This window comes from Orcinus orca, chromosome 3 (assembly GCF_937001465.1).
Source record: "Orcinus orca chromosome 3, mOrcOrc1.1, whole genome shotgun sequence".
In the NCBI taxonomy this organism is placed as follows: domain Eukaryota; kingdom Metazoa; phylum Chordata; class Mammalia; order Artiodactyla; family Delphinidae; genus Orcinus; species Orcinus orca.
In genome coordinates, this window is record NC_064561.1 from 61,222,838 (window position 1) to 61,244,367 (window position 21,530).

The 21,530-nt window shown below is 37.8% G+C and overlaps 1 protein-coding gene across 1 annotated transcript; it reads left to right on the forward strand.

Moving 5' to 3' along the window:
* Positions 1-291: 291 nt before the first annotated feature.
* On the forward strand, positions 292-1,044 carry LOC101287678 (39S ribosomal protein L32, mitochondrial-like). Its single transcript, XM_033406844.2, has one exon. It carries the CDS (start codon positions 292-294, stop codon positions 838-840), a length of 549 nt encoding a protein of 182 aa, XP_033262735.1. The 3' UTR covers positions 841-1,044.
* Positions 1,045-21,530: the final 20,486 nt, after the last annotated feature.

Here is a 21,530-nt window from a genome sequence, read left to right on the forward strand (position 1 = left end):
TGGAGATAAGACGAATCAAGGAGACCTTAAAATATTGTTCAAATACTTGGGGACCTATCACGATGAAGGAAGAATAGACTTGGATGTAAAATAGAATTTGAGAGTTCTCTTGAAATGCGATTAGAAACTACAGGAATGTACAGTTTAGTGTATCAGTATTGAAACCCCAAAATAGAGGTTAGCTAATGTCACATTTACTGTAGAAAAGGTTCTTATAATAGATAAAAGGATAGATTATATCCTCTTTATTACCCTTTCCAAGTCTATGATCATAGATTCCAACAGCGGCTGATGCGGAAGGTTCTGCTGTGGCCCGCAGCCCAGGGACTCCTCCGGAACTTTTGGGAGCAACTGCAGCGGAAACTTCGGCAGAGCCGGCCAGGCTTTCCCAGTCCTCAGTGGGGAGCAGCATTAGCGGTCCAAGGTCCAGCTATGTTTACAGAACCAGCAAATGATACCAATGGAAGTAAGGAGATTTCCAGCTTTTTGGAGAACATCTTTTGGATGGCAGCTCCCAAAAACAGATGCAGCATTGAAGTTAACAGGTGTAGGAGAAGAAACCCTCATAAGCTTATTAAAGTTAAGAACAATATAGACGTTTGTCCTGAATGCGGTCACCTGAAACAGAAACACGTCCTCTGTGGCTATTGCTATGAGAAGGTGCGTAAAGAGACAGCGGAAATCAGACGACAGATAGGGAAGCAAGAGGGAGGCCCTTTCAAGGCTCCTACCGTGGAGACCATGGTGCTGTACTTGGGGGAGACACCCTCCAAGCAAGACCAGGGCAAGAGGATCATCGAGCGAGAACGGAAGCGGCCATCCTGGTTCACCCAGAATTGACAGCAAACATGTTTCTAGAGGATAACTTCACACAAGTCGTTTCTCCTGAAAAAGAGGAAGAGTCTTTGTTTTTATGTTGGTTGTGTGCTTGTTTTTAAATCATCAGCATAGCCTGAAACATTCTTTATAAGCACTTAGTTTTTTGCGGGTAATTTGAAGAATGCATCAGGAGTAAAGTCTGAAAATGTTTGTTTATGCAGAGGCTCAATGTATTTATGTGTCTGTTTCTATTATACTATGAAGTTTTAGTGAACAGAATTTTCAGGACAGAAAAATGAAACCTAATTTAAAATTCGCAGCCAGAATTATGCGTCTGGGCTCTGGTTTTGTTTGTTTGCCACTGGTTTTTCTTACAAGAATACTTACACAAATGCTTTTGTTTAAGTAACACCTGAAAATAGGTTATTTAAATTCTGGGTATCGCTTTTTTAAGATGGTACATGTAGCAGGAAGAAAAAGTTCGTTCTGTTTGGTTTTTTCATTTGTTTCAGCAAATTAAAATGGCCTCTGGATGGCCCTTATAGGAGACATGTTCGTTTACTTAGAAGTAGTTCTTGACATTTCGCATTAAATCAAGATGACATTCAGAATTCAAAAAAAAAAAAAAAAGATTCCAACAGCTTCCTTAACCTGAAGCTTAATTCAAGAAGAAAGTGCTCAAGATTGCAATAAACCACTTTAAAATTAGTGAAGCTTCTCACCACCATTTCTCAGACTGTACCACAAGCAGAAGTCTCCAACTCAGTGAATGCTGATGCACAAATATTTTTCCCTATGGGTCTCAAATTTTTTAAGGTTTTGACTATCAAATGAGTAAAGTTATAATAATTCTTTTTTTTTTTTTTGCTGCACCACGCGGCATGTGGGATCTTAGTTCCCCGACCAGGGATCGAACCCACACACCCTGCATTGGAAGCACATAGTCTTAACCACTGGATTGCCAGGGAAGTCCCAGTAAAGTTATAATAATTTAAAGTCAAAAGGAAAACTACTTGGTGCCCAACACCAATTTAAATGCTTAAAATATTTCTTTTTTAAAAATATTTAAAATAACTCACAGTGCCTCACCAATATTTAAAAGAGTAATGCTATCACAGGTCCTGCCATCTGGGGCTTTCAGGATGAGAAGCTGAATTAGATTATGTCTGATATGCCTCCCTGCTCTAGAAGCTCCACAAATGTACGTTTTATTTCTTCCACGGAGGAGTAAGTCCAAACCACGGGAAGCCGTGAGGGTTTGTGAAATTTGATGTTGAACCCAAATCAATTTTCAAAACAGTTCACAAGTGCCCCCTTGTGGCCAGTTCAGAGATTGTGTTACAGTTTGCTACAAAACAAAACAAAACAACAGACAATGGGTTAGTGAATACCTTCTTTATGCCAGGGCTTGTGCTACAGAGCAGTAATGAATTGCAAAGTTAAAAGGGAGGGTGGGGGAATTATTGTTTTTGCTTCTTGTTTTATTTCTCAAATGATAAGCTAAAAGAAATACTGTCTCAACTGTAGCAGAAGGTTTGGAAACTATATTACACTGGATTTGGAGATATGTGTGGGTGTTTACGGTTGGGGAGAGGGGGATGGCGTGCAGAGTGATGGCAGAGTAAGCAAAGTGACTAATGTCCCTGGAAGCCCTGAGAGCCTCTAATCCTCAGAGGTTTTTACAGCATCCTAAATATTTAGCAGTGTAGGGGGACACCTTCAGGATCTTTCTGTCATTCCAGAACCTGGATAAATAAGAAGGCATTCTGGTGAACACAGGCTGCGTTAATATTCAATCCTCTCTGCATTCCCTAGTCTATGGGTGCCAAATACAGGACTTCCAAGATATTGTCATCAGTAATAGTAGAAAGCATTTAGAAAGGCTAGACCTGTTTTCTGGTTCCACGTATAAGGAGCTTCAAAGTCACTGCTCTGTTCTAACAACAAGTAAAAATCTCAAAAGACTAAAAAAATCAACAACTCGTCTTGGATCCATAAGACCCATGAGGACACCAGGTAAACTGCCCCAAGACTGGAGAGAAAGCCAGGTGATTACAAGGAGTCACCGGCTTAGCGGCGCAGACTCAGGAGTGGAAACCACCTGGGGACCTAGTGCTGGGGTAGGAAAACCTGAAGTATAATTGAAGAAATGCTGGAAGCTCAGCATGGACAACTCTGGGAGTTAAAAACTCCAGAGGGACTCAGTCATGGGTGGGGAGAGGCACAATATTATGAGATCTATCTCCAAGAGCTCAACAAGATTTCCAGAGTAAATATCAGAGAAAAATCTCTTGGGCTTCAGGCAGAGCAAGGAGGAAAAGGAATCAATTTGAAATATACCAGAGCACTTTGTTCTTAACAAGGCCTGCCATCAGGGAAAGCTAGTTAACCAGAGCCTAACCAGCTGGAGTATCATCAGAGCCTAACTGATCTGGGGAAGGGAAACACCCAACTCCAGCCCACAATCCAGAGGCACAGGCTCACTAAGACTGAGACCTGATCGTAGGACGAAATGTTACTTTCCCTCCCCCAAAACCTCACCACCTCATTACTAAAGGCCTATTTACACCAGTTCCTTTTACCCAGTTCATCATATCCAGCTGTAAGAAAAAAAAAAAAATTACAAGGCAGGCCAAAAACGACAATTTGAAGAAACTGAGAGAGCAAGTATCAGAATTCAACATGGCAGAGATGTTGGAATTATGAGACTAGGAATTTTAAACAAATATGATTAATATACTCACGATGCTAATGGATAAACTAGGCAGCATGCAAGAACAGATGGGCAATGTAAGCAGAGAGATCAAAATCCTAAGAAAGAACCAAAAAGAAATGCTAGAGATAAAAATGAACAAACACTGTCACAGACAGAAGAATGCCTTTGATGGTCTTAGTAGTAGACTGGGCTTAACTGAGGAAAGAGTCTTTGAGCTAATTGATATATCAATACCATCCCTGAAAACTGAACATCAAAGAGAACAAAGACTGAAAGCAATAACACAGAATATCCAAGGACTCTAGGACAGCTACAAAAGGTGTAACATACATGTAATGGGAATACCAGAAAGAGAAGAAAGAGAAAGGAACAGAAGAGATACTCGAAACAATAATGACTGAGAATGTCCCCAAATTATTGTCAGACACCAAACCACAGATCTGGAAACCTCAGAGAACACCAATCAGGGTGAATGCCCAAAAACGATACCCAGGCATATCATTTTCAAATTACAGAAAACTAAAGACAAAGAAAAAATTCTGAAAGAAGTCAGAGGAAAAAAAAAACACCTTACTTAGAGAAGAACAAAGACAGAATTACATCTGACTTCTCAGAAACCATATAAGCCAGAAGAGTCGACCAAAACATTTAAAGTGTTGAGAGAAAAAAAACATCAACCTAGAATTCTATACTCTGTGAAATTATCCTTCATGAGTGCTTTTATCCTTCATAAAGACTTTCTCAGACAAACAAAAATTGAGAGAATTTGTGGTCAGTGGACATGCCTTGAAACAAATGTTTTTTAAAGAGTCCTTCAGAGGGAAAGAAAATAATATAGGTCAGAAACCTGGATCTACATAAAGTAAGGAAGAGCATCAAAAAAGGAATAGATAAAGGTAAAATTAAAATTTTATTGTTCTTATTCTTAATTATCTAACAAACAACAGTTTGTCCAAAATAATAATGGCAACAATGTATTTGCTTATATATGTTTTATATATATATATATATATATATATTTAGTATTCTTACATACTTATTTATGCATATATATGAAAGTGAAATGAATGACAGCAATGATACAAGAGATAGGAGGGGGGAATTAAGATTACTTTGTTATTATAAGTTATTTGCACTACCCATGAAGTAGTATGATGCTATGTAAAAGTGGACTTAGATTAGTCATAAATGTATACTGCAAACTCTAGGGCAACCACTAGAAAAAGTTTAAAAAAAAAGAAGTATAACTAATATGCTAAGAAATGAGAGAAAACAGAATCATATAAAATGCTCAATTAAAACCCCAAAAGGCAGAAACACAGTGGAAGACCAAACAGAAATAAATAAAAAATAGTAATGAACATGGTAGATATTAATCCAACTATATCAATTATCACTTTGAATATCAGTGGCTTAAATGCATCAATTAAAAGACATAAATTTTCACAGTAGAGCAAAAAACATGACCTAATTATATGTTGTTTACATATAAAAACAAACCTCTTTAAATATAAAGACACTTATAGATTAAAAGTAACTGGTGCGGGGGGAGCATCCCATGCTAACACTTATCAAAAGAAAGCAGGAGTACAAATTTTAAAACTCTTTGTTCTAGTTCTGTGAAAAATACCATTGGTAATTTGATAGGGATTGTATTGAATCTGTAGATTGCCTTGGGTAGTATAGTCATTTTAACAATATTGATTCTTCCTCTCCAAGAACATGTATATCTTTCCATCTGTTTGTGTCATCTTCAATTTCTTTCATCAGCATCTTATTGTTTTTGGAGAACAAGTCTTTTGCCTCCTTACATCTGTTTATTCCTAGGTACTTTATTCTTCTTTCATGCAATGGTAAATGGGATTGTTTCCTTAATTTCTCTTTCTAATCTTTCATTGTTAGCATGTAGAAAAGCAACAGATTTCTGTGTATTAATTTTGTATCCTGTAACTTGACCAAATTCATTGATTAGTTCTAGTAGTTTTCTGGTAGCACCTTTAGGATTTTCTGTGTATAGTATCATGTCATCTGCAAAGTGACAGTTTTACTTCTTTTCCAATTTATATCTCTTTTATTTCTTTTTCTTCTTTGATTGCTGTACTATGTTGAATAAAAGTGGCAAGAGTGGGTATCCTTGTCTTGTTCCTGATCTTAGAGGAAATGCTTTCAGCTTTTGACTGTTGAGTATGATGTCAGTTGTGGCTTTGTCATGTATAGCCTTTGTTATGTTGAGCTTTGTTCCCTCTATGCCCACTTTCTGGAGAGTGTTTATCATAAATCGGTGTTTAATTTTATCAAACGCTTTTTCTGCATCTATTGAGATGATCATATGGCTTTTATTCTTGTTTGTTAATGTGGTGTATCACATGATTGATTTGCAGATATTGAAGAATCCTTGCATCTCTGGGATAAATCTAACTTGATCATGGTGTTTGATCCATTTAATATATTGTTGGATTTGGTTTGCTAGTGTTTTGTTGAGTATTTTTGCATCTATGTTCATCAGTAACGTTGGCCTGTAATTTTCTTGTTCTGTGGTATCTTTGTCTGGTTTTGGTATCAGGGTGATGGTGGCCTCATAGAATGAGTTCAGAAGTGTTCTTTTCTCTGCATTTTTTGGAGTATTTCAGAAGGATAGGTGTTAACTCTTTTCTAAATGTTTGGTAGAATTCACTTGTGAAGGCATCTGGTCCTGGACTTTTGTTTGTTGGGAGTTTTTAAATCACAGATTGAATTTCAGAACTTGTAATTGGTCTTTTCATGTTTTCTATTTCTTCCTGGTCCAGTTTTGGGAGATTGTACCTTTCTAATAATTTGTCCATTTTTTCTAGGTTGTCCATTTTATTGGCATATAGTAGTCTCCTGTAATAGTCTCTTATGGTCTTTTGTATTTCTGTGGTGTCAGTTGTGACTTCTCTTTTTTCATTTCTGATTTTACTGATTTGGGCCCTCCCCTTTCTTTTCTTGATGAGTCTGGCTAAAGGTTTATCAATTTTGTTTATCTTTTCAAAGAACTCGTTTTTAGTTTCTTTGATCTTTTCTATTGTTTCCTTAGTCTCTATTTCATGTGGTATCTCAGAGTGCTATTATTGCATGCTTCTGACACCAAAGTACAGGACAACAGAGAGGTTAAAGGTGCCCTCTACCTTGTATTCCATAAACATGAGGTATTACTGTTATAATTAATATCAAACTCAACTATGCTTATGCACTCTTTTATTGGTGTTTTAAAAAATATTTGTTTAAAAATATTAGACAGAAATTCCATCAAGGATAAGGTTACATTTCCTAAAAGTTTCAATTATCTGGACACATAGCCACCAAACTTCAAGTTCCTGGTAAGTAAAAAGTGTTCTTATCCTGGGTTCTTACCCTAAAAGAATTCTAGGATTTTAGAAAGACAAACCCTATTACATGTCCTCAAGTTGCTCTCTTCAAATGCTTAGGGAATGGCTAGTATAAACCAAATGAAAAATAATAAGAACAACCAAAATAACATCAACATAAATAATAATAACAAACATCATCAAGTATTTTTGATGTATCAGATATATTTCCAAGTATTTCACAGGATTATCCCTTTAGAGCTTAGCAACAATGCTATAAGGTATTAATACTACATATCCATGATAAAGAGAAGGAATATAACACTCAGAGAGATTAAATCTTTTGCCTAAGATATTAGATGGTAAAAGTAAAATAAGATGTGATTTCTAAGACATATATTGAGACAGTGATTTGATACATAGGCATTGTTGCTGAAATTAAGCATATACCACGTACTATGAACAATCAGAGGAGGAAGCAACTCAGTCCACTAGAATATGAGTGTGCAGGAATTCACCAATAGAAAAGGGTGTGGGGGAGTCATTCTAGGCAGCAAGAACAGCATAAGCAAGAGCCTGGAGGCATTAATAGTGAAGTCTGCTCTTGCCATCTTTTCCATGATAGTGACTTTCCTCCTAGGCTTGTCTGGCAATGGCCTTGTCATCTGGGTGGCTGGTTTCTACACGCCCTGCACAGTCAACACAGCGTGGTACCTCAACCTGGCCGTGGCTGACCTCACCATCATCCTCTCGCTGTGTCTCCAGTTCGCCCTGTGGCTCTGCACGACCACTAGCCCTTTGGCTGATGCTCTGTACGCTAAATAGCACCATGTCTATCCTTAACTTTCCGGCCAGTGTCTTCCTTCTGATCCTCATCTCCATGGACTATTGTGTTGTGATCTTCTTGCCAATCTAGTCCCCAAAACCATCTCATACCAGCTAAAGCAGTTTGGGGGCTTTGAGAGGTTGACTTTTGGCAGTCTCCTTCTGTATCCCCTACTTGGTCTTCAAGAAAACAGTTTGGGTAGAAGGGGTCACCTATTACTTCAACCACTATGACCCGTGGAATGAAATTCAGGGGCGTTACCAGCTGTGGAGGGAGATCATCATTCCGCAGTACCAAATGCTGATCTCTGGCCATTTTGTCCTTGGCTTCATTCTCCCCCTGGCCATAATCATCTGCTGCTCATCCTTGCGGCCTTGAATTAAGACAAAGCCAGATGACCAGGTCCAGCCTACCCTTCTGGGTCCTTGCAGTCATAATGATTGCCCTCTTCCTCTGCTGGTTATCCTTGCAAGTGTCCCTGTGGCTGTACTTTGCCTCCCCCCAAGAGAACAGAGGGGACCTGTACCAGGTGACCTTACTCATAAGCCCCCTCGCCTGGTCTATGGCCTTTACAACAGCTGCTTCATCCCACGTTTCTATGTCTTCATCAGGCATGATTTTGGGAGCACCTAATAGTCTACCAAGGCCAAAAGAAAACAAGAGCCCTTCCCTGCTTAACACTTATGATATACATAATGTAACAAATTCCCTTTGGGTTATAAATAATAAATCTTCTCCTTAAGTGCTAAGTGGTTCAGATGTTCATTTTTTCTTTGGTTCAACCCATACAGAGGAAAGACCTAGAGGGGAAAAAATAGATCAAATACGAAAAAGGGGACCTAATTCCTTAAGAGGCAGGCAGGAGGTAAGATGGAAGATATTTGCCATTTCAATGAGAACATTGTCTTGTCAGGGATGATGCACATGCATGAATAATAATCCCAAGGTTAGAGCCTATGCCAGGAATTATAAAATCTTAAAGGATAAAGATTTGCAATACATGATTTCAGAGACTAAGGAGATGAGTTCCTGGTCAAAATTAAATGAACTAAAAAAAAAAAATTATGTCAAAATTAAACTACTGAACAAAAAATGCATTCTGTGAATAAATAAAATAATCAATGTGAACCCTAATAAACTATGCTAAAACAAAGAAAAAAAAATTAAATGAACTAACCAGCAAATCATGACAGCTGTTCCCAGTTCATACCCAATTCACAGTTAATTTATTGCTAAGAAAAAATCAGAAGAGAATATCAGAGCTGTTGATCAGAGCAAAAAAGGACAATAGCAGGACAATAGGAGATCTGCTACAGGTAACACCACTAACAACTAAAAAGGAGGTGGAACTTGGAATGATGTTCCTACAAAAGAGAGAAAAGCAAAATTATGCTTATAGGTTTTCCCACAGAAAATTGCTTTCAAGGAAATCAATGATAACCAATTGCATAGTCAGTCTTGAGCATAATTCAAACACAAGTTACAATCTAGATAAACATTTTGAACATTTGTAATTCAAAGTTGCAGAGATAGAACTAAATCCTGAGTGCTGGGATGAGAATTAGCATAAGTGGCCCCAGGGGTGGGAAGATGAGGAACACTGGTAATGTCTGAGAAAGTCTTCATGGCGAGTGGGAATTTAGGCCAGACGTAGAGGAATGGCCAAAACCTAGGAACATACAAGTGGGTGAGGGCAGATGGTATGACAGGAAGAAACAAGCAAGGCAGAGAAAATTCCAGCTACACTATCTCAATAAGCTTCCATGAAAATACCATCAGAAACTCAAGTACTAATGGGACCCTACATTCAGTCAGATTTGTGCCAGAAACCTCTGAACAACTAAAATAATGGTATCTGGTAATCACAACATTAGCAGTGTTGGTACTAGGGTGAAACTAGTAAGATACTCACCTCAGGTGCAAAATTTAGGGGAACACTGAAAAATTCAGCTTCAAGATAAATAATACCCTGATGCAATAATTTTTTACAAATCAAAATTAATGCAAAAATGTCCATGATGAACAAAATATAAAATTTTAAATGAAGACAAGGTCAAACTTTGCACTTGATGATTTGATGATGACCTCACTCCCCTCACCCTGGTCCTGGTTCTAAACAACAGCCTAGTGTTTCATCATCAAAGAAAGAGAAAAATAAACTCATACAACTCTGTATAGTAAATAAGAGGAAAGACTAATTAATTTTTTTAACATCTTTATTGGAGTATAATTGTTTTACAATGGTGTGTTAGTTTCTGCTGTATAACAAAGTGAATCAGCTATACATAAACATATATCCCCATTATCTCCTCCCTCTTGCGTCTCCCTCCCACCCTCCCTAAATATTTTTTCAACAAAGGTTGAAAACTTAAAATATTAAAAGAGATAACCAGCATTGAAAGGCCACGTGTATTTCAATGAATTTTAGGAAACAGAATTTTAATGGTGACAAATACATGCTTAATAACAAATATCTTTTGCAAAAGAGTCATCAGATAAAGCCAGTGCTATGAGCCATGACACTGTGCACCGTGGCAAGCACTGTGGCAGGGGCTGGAGGTGGGGGGTCCTTGCCTTCAGTAACTCCCTGTCTGGTATGTAGATGTTCAATTTCTTGAATGCAGAGGGAGAATGATAGTGGATGTACCAAAGGGCTGAAGGACCCAGGGAAGGGAGGACTAAATTCCATCTGGGGAGGCAAGAAAGGCTTCACAAAAGAGGTGTATCTAAGCAAGATATAAAAAATGCCATAGGGGGCTTCCCTGGTGGCGCCGTGGTTGAGAGTCCGCCTGCCGATGCAGGGGACGCGGGTTCGTGCCCCAGTGCGGGAAGATCCCACATGCCGCGGAGCGGCTGGGCCCGTGAGCCATGGCCGCTGAGCCTGCGCGTCCGGAGCCTGTGCTCCGCAACGGGAGAGGCCGCAGCAGTGAGAGGCCCACGCACCGCCAAAAAAAAAAAAAAAAAAAAAATGCTATAGGAACTTAATAGGTTAAAAAAAAGTGGGGTAGAAGATAAGCACTGGAATGGAAGTCAACTTCATGAGAGATTTGAGATTGTTAGAAACACTGAAAATTCTAAAATTGTAGGAGTTCAAGGTTTTGGTAGAGAATGATGAGAGAGAAAGAGTACTAGTCAAGGACCAGATTTTATTTTATTTTCGCAAAATTATCACATATACATGGCTTGAATGATACAAAAACGTGTCTTATTTATCCTTTGACCATTTATTTATGTAAATAAGATAAAATATAAACAAGTTATTTTATTCCCTCTCTTTCACACCTAAACGATGGCATGCATCTCTTTTTCCTTCTACTTCCAATATAACCTAGAGCCTTTTTCTAAACATGCAGTTTCTTCATTATCCTTTTTTCAGTTGTATATATTTCCAGTGTGAGCATACACTGGAGTTTAATTATTAAGTGCCAGGTTTTTAATTTTGAATGTCTTAATGAGAAGTCCACACAGTTTTCCTAGAGTCCATAAGGAGCCATGAAAAGTTTTTAGATGTAAATGGTACGATAAGAGCCATGTTTTGGGAAATCTACTCTAGCTGCAATGTGGTCTGCAGTGGGGTGGGGTGCACCTGTGGTGATGGTTAGAGAAAAGGCATCAGAATAGACAACACAGTAGGAAAAATGTTGATAATTTCTATCTTAGTGCGCCTCTGAGTCAAGAATTGGATAATTGAGGCATTGTGCACTCATGAGGCAGCCTGATGCCACGGAAAGAACTTAAGAGGCAGGGCATATGGCCTCTAATCCCTGCTCTGCTTAACAGCAGCTGTGTAACCTTTGGCAAGGCATTCTTTCTGAGCAGAGGATTTTAAATGAAGGGTGCTGTGTTTGATGATCCCAAGCCTCCTTCCAGCACTAACATTCTACGTATCTACAATGGTACCTGCCTCCCCTGACCCAACACTCCTGAGCTTTTCCTTTGGGATCAAGAAGACTGGAGGTCTTTCAAAAGAGTGAGTAGTGTCTGAGAAGGCAGACAGCCAAGAGCCATAGATGCCTCGTGACAGGTACCTGCTGGTGGCAACTGCTGATTTCTAAGTTCCTATCAGCTTTCCTTCTAGCAAAACCCTCTAAGGTCAGCTGTCCCGCCCAAATCTTCCCCAATGAGACTTACCATTTCATAAGCCCTAGACAGCAAGGCTGACATGCCTATAGCATTTCGAGAATAAATTTTTCCTAATTCAACAAGAGTAGCCAGGTTATTCCCTAAACTCTCACAGTTGCTCAGAATTCACCAACTCCTTGAATTTCCTTGTGGAAATATATACATAACACAAAATTTACTGTTTTAACCATTTTTAAATCTACAGTTAAGTGGCATTAAGTACATACACTGCTGGGCAACCATCATCACCATCCATCTTCAGAACTTTTTAATCATCCCAAATTAAAACTTGTACCCATACAGTAATTCCCCATTTCCTTCTTCCCCCCAGCCCCTGGCAGCCACCATTCTACTTTCTGTCTCTATGAATCTGACAACTCTAGGTTCATGTAAATGGAATCATACAATACTTTTCCTTTTGTGACTGGTTTATTTCACTTAGCATAACGCCATCAAGGCTCATCCATGTTTTAGCATGTATCAGAATTTCCAAGGGAGATCAGCTCGGTGCTTTGTGACCACCTAGAAGGGTGGGATAGGGAGGGAGGGAGGGAGACACAAGAGGGAGGAGATATGGGGATCTATGTATATGTATGGCTGATTCACTTTGTTATACAGCAGAAACTAACACACCATTGTAAAGCAATTAGACTCCAATAAAGGTGTTAAGAAAAACTTCCTTCCTTTTTAAGGCCAAATAATACTCTGTTGAATATATATACTACCTTTTGCTTATTCGTTCATTTTTCAATGGAAATTTAGGTTCTTTTCATCTTTTTGCTACTGTGAATAATATTGTTATGATTCACAATACAAATATTGTATTAGGTGTACCAATATCTGTGAGTCCCCACTTGCAGTTCTTTTGAGTATTACCCAGAAGTAGAATCGCTGTATCATGTAGTAATTCTATGTTTCATTTTTTTGAGGAGGCTTTTTACTGTTTTCCACAGTCTGCATCATTTTACATTCCTACCAGTAATGAGCAGGGATACCAATCTTTCCACATCCTGGCCAATACTTGTTATCTTCTTTCTTTTTTTTTTTAATAGCACTCCTAATGGGTGTGAATTCTGTTTCCATTTTCACTCTAACTTGTCTTCCACACCTCTATTTACAGAGCAGAGTAGGAGTGTTCAAAGGCCAACACTATCACCTCCATAATCATAATCATTATTATGGTTTTACAGTTTACAAAGTTCTTTTTGTAAACTATAAAATACGTATATTTGAAATAAATATATAATTTCATGTAATATCCACAAAGTACAGGAACTTGGCAAGTCTTAACATCTCTATTATGCAGAGAAGTAAACAGGTTTGGGTTTATTCGAATGGTCGTAATGTCATACCATGAGCTGGTAGTCGGGATTGGACTCCAGATCTTCTGCATCTCATTCTAAGTCTCTTCCTGCTACCCAATGAGCAAAACTCAGGGCTCATCATGCGGCTGTTTTTCCGGTGGTCTATGACTGTCCTCAAATCTGTGTGACCTACACAGATGTAGGTGTTTGATCAGATTGGTAAATCAAAATGAGATTCAGGGAGGTACCCATGGCCCTGACCCAGCCTTGTAAATGACTGGGTCTATTCCCACCCTCTGTTCCAGGGAAAACAAAAAGTTATGAGGTCCCAAATCACTACGAAGAAGATAAGTAGAATTACACTCTCCTGTCACCAGCTTACTGGGCAACCAAAAAAATTGCATCTTACAATTGCTTATCAGTGAGAGACGCAGGTGAAGCCACTTATATACGACGGTGATTCTGAAAGTATAATCCTCAGGTCAACATCGAGGATTTCTCTAGAAACTTGTCACCAAACTCTCTGGCTCGCTCTTAAACCCATTGATTGTATCAGAAACTTGGCCTACAGCCCAACAACGTGTGGTTTCATAAGCCCTCCAAGTGATTCTGATGCGTGTCAAAGTTTGAGAACCTCTGATATAGAAGAAAGAACGCTTGTCTTAAGATCAAATAGACCACAATGCTAGACAACTCTTGTTAACAGCACTGGCTTTGGGCCCAATACTTCATTTTAGCTGCTTTTATTCTTTAAAATTGGAAAAGTAGAGCCTCACAGTCTTGATGAGTATTACTGAGTCATGTGTATTTGAGAACATTTCGTACTTAAGTATCTTTACGGAAACGTAGGAGGTTATGATTCCGCTGCATAGGCTGCGCCTAGGGATACCTGCTGTGCTGATGGAAGGAAGCTGCCTCTCCCATAGCGTCTATTTACTCGATGACCATGAGGGTTATCACAAGATCCCAATCCAGAGGCTCTGATGGATTTACCCCGGGACCAAGCACTAGCTCCAGAGCAGACAAGCTACAGGCTGGCCTGAGAACTAGGAACTATGGTACGACCTAGCGCGCGCGCGCACACACACACACACACACACACACACACACACACACTGAGCTAGGTCAGAATTTTCATCTTAGAAACATGAAAATGTTAATCCAAGAAAATGAAGTAGTAGGTGATAGAAGCTGAAACCTAAAGACTGCTTTGAGTCAAGACAGGTTATGGCAAGGTGAAATTATAAGGAAGCAGAAACTTTAAGAAAGATAAAAGATACAGAGAAGTTGCTGTCAGAGAGAAAGAGTAGAGCAGAGAGGAAGCAGGGTTGCCTTAAAAGATGGCAACCGGGGGCTTCCCTGGTGGCGCAGTGGTTGAGAGTCCGCCTGCCGATGCAGGGGACAAGGGTTCGTGCCCCGGTCCGGGAAGATCCCACATGCCACGGAGCGGCTGGGCCCGTGAGCCATGGCCGCTGAGCCTGCGTGTCCGGAGCCTGTGCTCTGCAACGTGAGAGGCCACAGCAGTGAGAGGCCCGCGTACCACACACACACACACACACACACACACACACACACACAAAGATGGCAACCCTGTGACCCACAAGAGGGGAAAGAGGAGCTGATCCCTAAAGCAATCGCAGCTTCTGATGGCTTTCTAGCACCACTTTGAATCCCTTCTAATGAATGACATTTTCTCTTGAGTGGGTCCCTGTTCCTTTAAAGCCAAAATCCTCAATTCAATACCTTTTCATTATTACCACATTTAGACTGTAGAAAAGAAGATCCAGCCTGGCAAGGAGGTGGGATAGTGGGTCGTTGCCTTCAGTTACATGGTGGGCTATGATAAGGAAAAGACAGAGGGCTTAGACCATGCGTCTCCAAAAGCCTGAATCAGAACAAATACATAGAAGTTATATGATCCATGAGGGCTTAGAAGGGAGGTCTTTTCTAACAAGAAAATTTCCTTTTTATACAGCTTTTCTTTTACCAAATTTTATCATGAGCATGCTTTACAGTTTAAAATTAAAAACTGTTTTTTAAAATGTTTTCAAATATTGGATCTTTCCTGTAAACTTTAGAAAAAAATATTTCCTTTGGTATAAACATTGTATTAGCAGTCAGTGTTTGTTAAATTCTTAATGTAAAGTTCAGCAGATGACTTATGGGATTTTAAGACTCTTAATTGGCCACAGTCTGTAACCTGAACTGTGTGGACAATCTAGGGTTTCACCAAGGGACTTCCTTGAGTGCTCAAATTCCAACCTAAGAGTCAACATACTGTTCTTTAGCGATTTCCTCCTTAATCCTTTCTAATATAAAAAAGGAACAACTTGCTCACATGTTTAAGGCATAACCTACTTTCCAGAGACACACACAAATATTTCATTTCCACCAGTTTTAATGGAGCATGTAGGTGTAGAAGATGGCTTCTAGTGTGTGTAATAATGTGACTGTGTATTTACTAGGATCTGCTTCTAACTGCCAGTTCTAACAGTGTGGCCTCAAGTATGGCAAGTAGGATTCATAACACACATAACCTTAGTTTTCTTATCTGTTAAATGAGGATAATAATAGTCCCTAATGTGTTTTGTAGCATCAAATGAGTTCTATGGAATACGGCACAGTTGTTGGTAAACATGAGTTCTTTTCATTATTTATTTTTATTATTTATCATAGATTTTTACTGCTACTGGTGCTTTTATTAATAATTATTTTTGGTTTTGCCATTATTATTGACTAAAGAAGAATTACTTTTGGCTTCTAAAGAATTACCAGTAATGCAAGCTGCCTTTTCAGTCCTTCTACCTAGTAACCACATACCTACAGAGGTAGACATTTTCCTAAACTAACTATATGTGATGATTTAATTTTGATAATGTCTGAATCAGGCACTTTACCAGCTTCAGGGACCACCAGTGCCTGAGGACCATTCTCCCCTCAACTCTGATAAGGCCCAAATTTAAGGGAGAAGCCAAATGAGAATGGAAGTTGAATACATATAAAGAAACTCCAAAACCTTTCAAATTTTACATTTCAACAAGGACCTACTGTAGAGCACAGGGAACTCTACTCAATACTCTATAATAACCTATATAGGAAAAGAATCTGGAAAAGAGTAGATAAATGTTTATGTATAAATAAGTCACTTTGCTCTACACCTGAAACTAACCCAACATTGTACATAAACTATACTGCAATATAAAATTTTTTTTAAATGCCAAAAAATTTTTTTTTACATTTCTAAGTACATCCCTTTCTCTTCATGTTTCCATCAGCTTAAGGGGACGTATCCTGTTGAAAAGAACGTTAAGACCTTAATTCAATGTCCCATCCCTCTGTAAAATTACTTCTGTCCTGTGGCCACCCATGTCCTCCCAAATAACTCAGGTAATTCATTACCTATTTGGACAGTACTGACCATTGACAAGTACTTTAAAATATTTGCCTAATAATCTGTCTTCTTCTACTTATTGTTCCTACTTCTACCTTCTGGTGCCACAAAGGAAAACAGTTTCCCATTTTACTCAATAACACTTCAGATATATCTTATATCCCTTCATATCATTCTTGTATGTTTTAAATTATTACTTATTTACTCAATTCATTCAGAAAAGAAATTTTACCTACCACCCTATCAGATGCTGTACTTGGCATTAGGGGAGTACAACAGGAGGGAAAGTGATGCAGTCCTTAACCTCTTGAAGTTTATGTTACCGTTAAGTCTGTTTTCCAGGTTAAAATTTCTCAAGACATTCTTTTTTCAACTCAATAGCAAAAAAACTAAAAATCCAATTTAAAAATGGGCAAAGGATCTGAATAGACATTTTTCCAAAGAAGACATCCAAATGGCCAACATGTGCATGAAAAGGTGTTCAACATTAATAATCATCAGGGAAATGCAAACAAAACCACGCTGAGATATGACCTCACACCTGCTAGAATGGCTATGATCAAAAGGACAAGAGATAGCAAGTGTTGGCAAGGATGTGGAAATAAGGGAAGTCTGGTGAACTGCTGATGAGAATGTAAATTGGTGCAGCCACTATGGAAAACAGTATGGAGGTTTTTCAAAAGTTTAAAAATAGAACTACCATATGATCAGCAATCCCACTTCTGGATATATATCCAAGGAAATGAAAACCAGAATCTTGAAGAGATATCTATACCCCCATGTTCATTGCCATGTCATTCACAATAGCTAAGACATGGAAACAACCTAAATATCCATCAATAATAAATGAATGGATATTACCCATGGATAAATAATAGATAGATATTATTCAGCCGTGAGAAAGAAGGAAATCCTGCCATTTGTGACAACGTAGATAGAAATGATGGAAGGTTATTGAATATCTAGATTATTCCCAAATAAAATAAGATACTGAAACGTTACTGAACATAGGCTTCCTATTACAGAAACACTAAACATTTTTAGGACTATTAATAAATATGTTTGGTGCCACATTGAGACATTTTCTATAAGAAAGCACAGTTTTAGAAATTATAAATAGCATTTATAAGATTGTCATTCTACAGAATGCTAATGTAAAGCACAGTTTATAATTTCTTATTTCTTAGTTTTTACTAGAAATTAAGGTTTTTAAAGGTTAAGGATTCTAATTAAAATATGAAATTAAAACTAGTAAAAATTAATAGGGAAAACATCATTGCATGCAAAAGAAAGAAGGTATAAGGAATGGAAGTGCATTTTGTTATGGGAAAAGTAGGTGATTTTGTCCTAAAAAGAAGTTAAAAAAAGAGAAAAAGAGAAAAGGCTGGAATCTGAAGGTGAAGAGAGAATCTGTAGAAGTTTTGTGGAATAGAAACCCTGAGAAAGGAGTTTTATATGTGATCAGAACTGGCTAAGATTGGAATGAATTTTAATATTAACAGTAAGGTGGTACAAAGTTAGAACTGGTTTTTCTCCCTGTTAAGAGCACAAAGTTTTCTTGGACTCTTGATCTGATTTTTTTTTCCTTTTTATTGAAGTATAGTTGATTTACAATGTTGTATTAGTGATCTGCTTTTGATAATAGACTATAAAATTTCTTTACCTTTTAAGTAATCTGTTGCAACACTCTGTATTTGCCTTTGAAATCTTTTATTGTCAGTAAGCTCAATGAATAAGTATTGTTTCACAGTGACCTATGATCTTATTTGATCAAGTGTTTTAAAACCTTTTGGTATCTTTTATAAACTTCCTTAAGTCAAATTCTAATTGAAATTCTTTTGACCTCTAGCTAACTTCCACATGATTCAGAGAGCCCCTGGAACATATCAGAGAGACATTAAACTAATTAGGCTTATTTAGTATGTTAAATTACATGGAAATTATTGTCAAATGAGTGGTGATAAAACTTCTTAGGTTATATTGTATGAGTAAATGTCAACAATATAAATGTTCTAGGAATTATATGGAATTTCTAACAATTGAATGCGTCATGGTATAATGTTATCAGTCATAATTCTAGTTAATATTTTAATATTGTATGTCATAAAACTAACCAAATTTCTTTGACAATTACATTGTAATCAGGCCTTTAACTGTGACTTTTTGAGTCTTTTTTCATTTACAGACACATTGTTTTACTATGATGCTTTTGCAAAAATCCTTCATCTTCAAGAACCATAGAAAGGACTTTTTGACAAGCACAGGTTTCTGATAACTTTCAGATCATACCACTGAACTGGGTAATAAATTAACGAATTCTAATGGAAAACCCGATGGCTTCATAAAACTGTTAACAGAAGTCAAGATCAACAAGAATTAGTTACATAGGGCTGAATGATAATTTTTATGACTTTTTTTCTGAAATATTACTGGCTTTAATCTTTGTTTTCCAGATACAAGGAAACCTTTCCCCTTCAGCTAATTATGGCTTACAGCAATTTGGTAAGTTACACCTCTGTGAGCAGAATTGAAACAGTTACCTTTTCTCTCTAACTGATCCCTCCTCAATCTAGAAACTCAATAAGATTCTTATTTTCATGACAATATAATTATTTGCATAAGTTTAATGAGAATCTGTTTTTCCTATAATAGGACATAATTGGAAACACTGGTCGTATTACCATGGCTTTGACTGGAATGTCATATTTGAGAATGTGCATAGAATCAGGTTAAGACCAGACAGCTTTAAATAACTAAGGTGAACTTTATGGAGCCAGAAAGCTCCTTGGAAAAACAACCTGGTACCTTGCTTACAGGGTTCCCAGAAACCTTACCAGGTAAATAAAAAAGGTCACTTTCTGACAGGTACAGGAACCTCAAAATATTTTGAGAACCTTGAGAAGAGAGGAGCCAACACAAATCTGTAGACATTGTAGGTGAAATCTGATGACAAGTCCTTGGCAAGGCTCTCCAGGTCTTGAGAGATCTTTTAAAAGTTCAATCTGAGATTCCTTATGAAAAGTTCCAGCAAAGCCAATTTAAAAGGGCCTATATCAGGACTTCTCTGGCAGTCCAGTGGTTAAGACTCCGCCAAAACAAAACAAAACAAAAAACAAACAAAAAAGAAAAAGAGCCCATATGATCAATTACACTTATGTAAATAATCAGACAAAGTTTATTAAAAGCCAGAATTATTTTGCAAACAAATTAGTCTTAAGTTGACCATATTTGGTAGAAATGAAGGTAATGAGGTAAATTTAAAGAGAAAATTATGCTTCAGTGGATATTAAGTTCTAGTTTTAACTGTCTTTGTATTTAGCCTAAGTCTCACTTCCTAGATGGCTCCTTGTTACTATGTTGCATTATTGTAAAGTTTAATTGAATTATTAAAAGGACATTCTAAGCTTGTTCCTGAAGCTTATCACTTTAATCTATCTTTGGATGAAGATCAGATACTCTGTGACCTGCAACCAGGAGATTATGTGCACTGGAAAAAGCATCACTTAAAGGACTGTCTTCCAACTAGTTAAAAGGATCCTTTATCAGGTACTCTTAACTAGCTCATGAACAACAAAACTGAAGGGAATTAACTCATGGATTCATATTTTTCACTTAAAAGGACTCCTGCACTGGATTGGTCTATAGAGAGGACTGCTGATCTTGAACTCATCTTAAAACAACACTCAAACAGAGGAGAAATGACACCCATATCAGGATGAGAAGAAGATGACATTAGAAGTAGATGGCTATCCCAAGATGCCAGACATGACCTGTATAATTATTCAGAGTGTTTTCTTGATTTCTTGGACTTTTGCATATGAATCAAATGTTTTTCTATCATGGGTTCAATCCTATGAAAATTTTAGAAATCAATTCAATGGTGGGGTTTGTAGTCAATTACCTACATCCAGTACTTCTGATTTACCTTGGTGGATTTCTTCTCTCTCCGGCTCTGATTGGATGATCTTTATAAAATTTATTTTAGAAGAAAGAAGTTGTAGTTCTGTTAAGACAGCTATTGATATTGCTAAATGGATCCCCTCATTTGGCCAATCAATCATACTTGCTCTGACCATGGCCATAAATAATAATTTTCTTTTAAGTTACTCAAGTTCAATCAGAACAACAAGCTTTCAGTCAAAGAATATAACTAATCAATTATTAGGAGGGACCCACCCTCAGTTATGGGATGGATCTATATGGCTAACACCAAGCTATGGTCAGTTAAGTTTAAGGCTCCCCTGTGTTGGGAACAATTAAATCATATGAAGATTATCAGCCTAATAATGCTAGAAAGTTAGGCTGGGTGCCTTAGGGAAAATGCCAACATATAATTTCCCCTAAAGAGAGAGATTGGTATGGAACAGACTGGGTCAGGCAACCAGGAATATACGAGGTCACACCTAATGGAACTCAATGGTTTTCAGCATCAATTTGTGGTCTTGGCTTCCTCCACGATGAAAAGGAAGATGTACCCTAGGATTCCCTTGGTCTCAAGGCCACATGCATACCAATTTAGATATGGCTCCAGCAAATTTACCATTGTACTAGCCAGATGGACCAAGAGATCTGTATTCCATTGGTATGACCATTTAGCACCTATTTTTGTGCCTTCAGTAAAACGGGAAGATGTAATTGCTCACGTCGAAGCCTTAACAAAATTCACCCAATAGGCCTTAAAACAATAGTGATCAGGCTATCAGCCTACTGAATTCTGAGGTCACTCTGATGAGAAGAGTGGTGTTACAAAATCACACAGCCCTCAATATCCTTCCAGCATCTCAAGGAGACCCCTGCACCATAATTCAAACTGAATGCTGTGTTTTTATACCAGATGAATCCTCTAACATAAAACATTTAATGACCCACATGAAAAATCAGATTTCTGCCTTAAGTGATCCACTTCCTAATATTGGTCATCTTCTAAAGAGTTTAATTCTGGAAGCTCATGGCTTAAATCCCTACTTATGACCTTATTAGTGCTATTAGCTATATTACTCATATCCTATCTATTTTATAAAATTGT

Coding starts and splice junctions, on each gene's coding strand:
- LOC101287678 (XM_033406844.2), top strand. CDS start 292: ATGCGGAAGGTTCTGCTGTGGCCCGCAGCCCAGGGACTCCTCCGGAAC.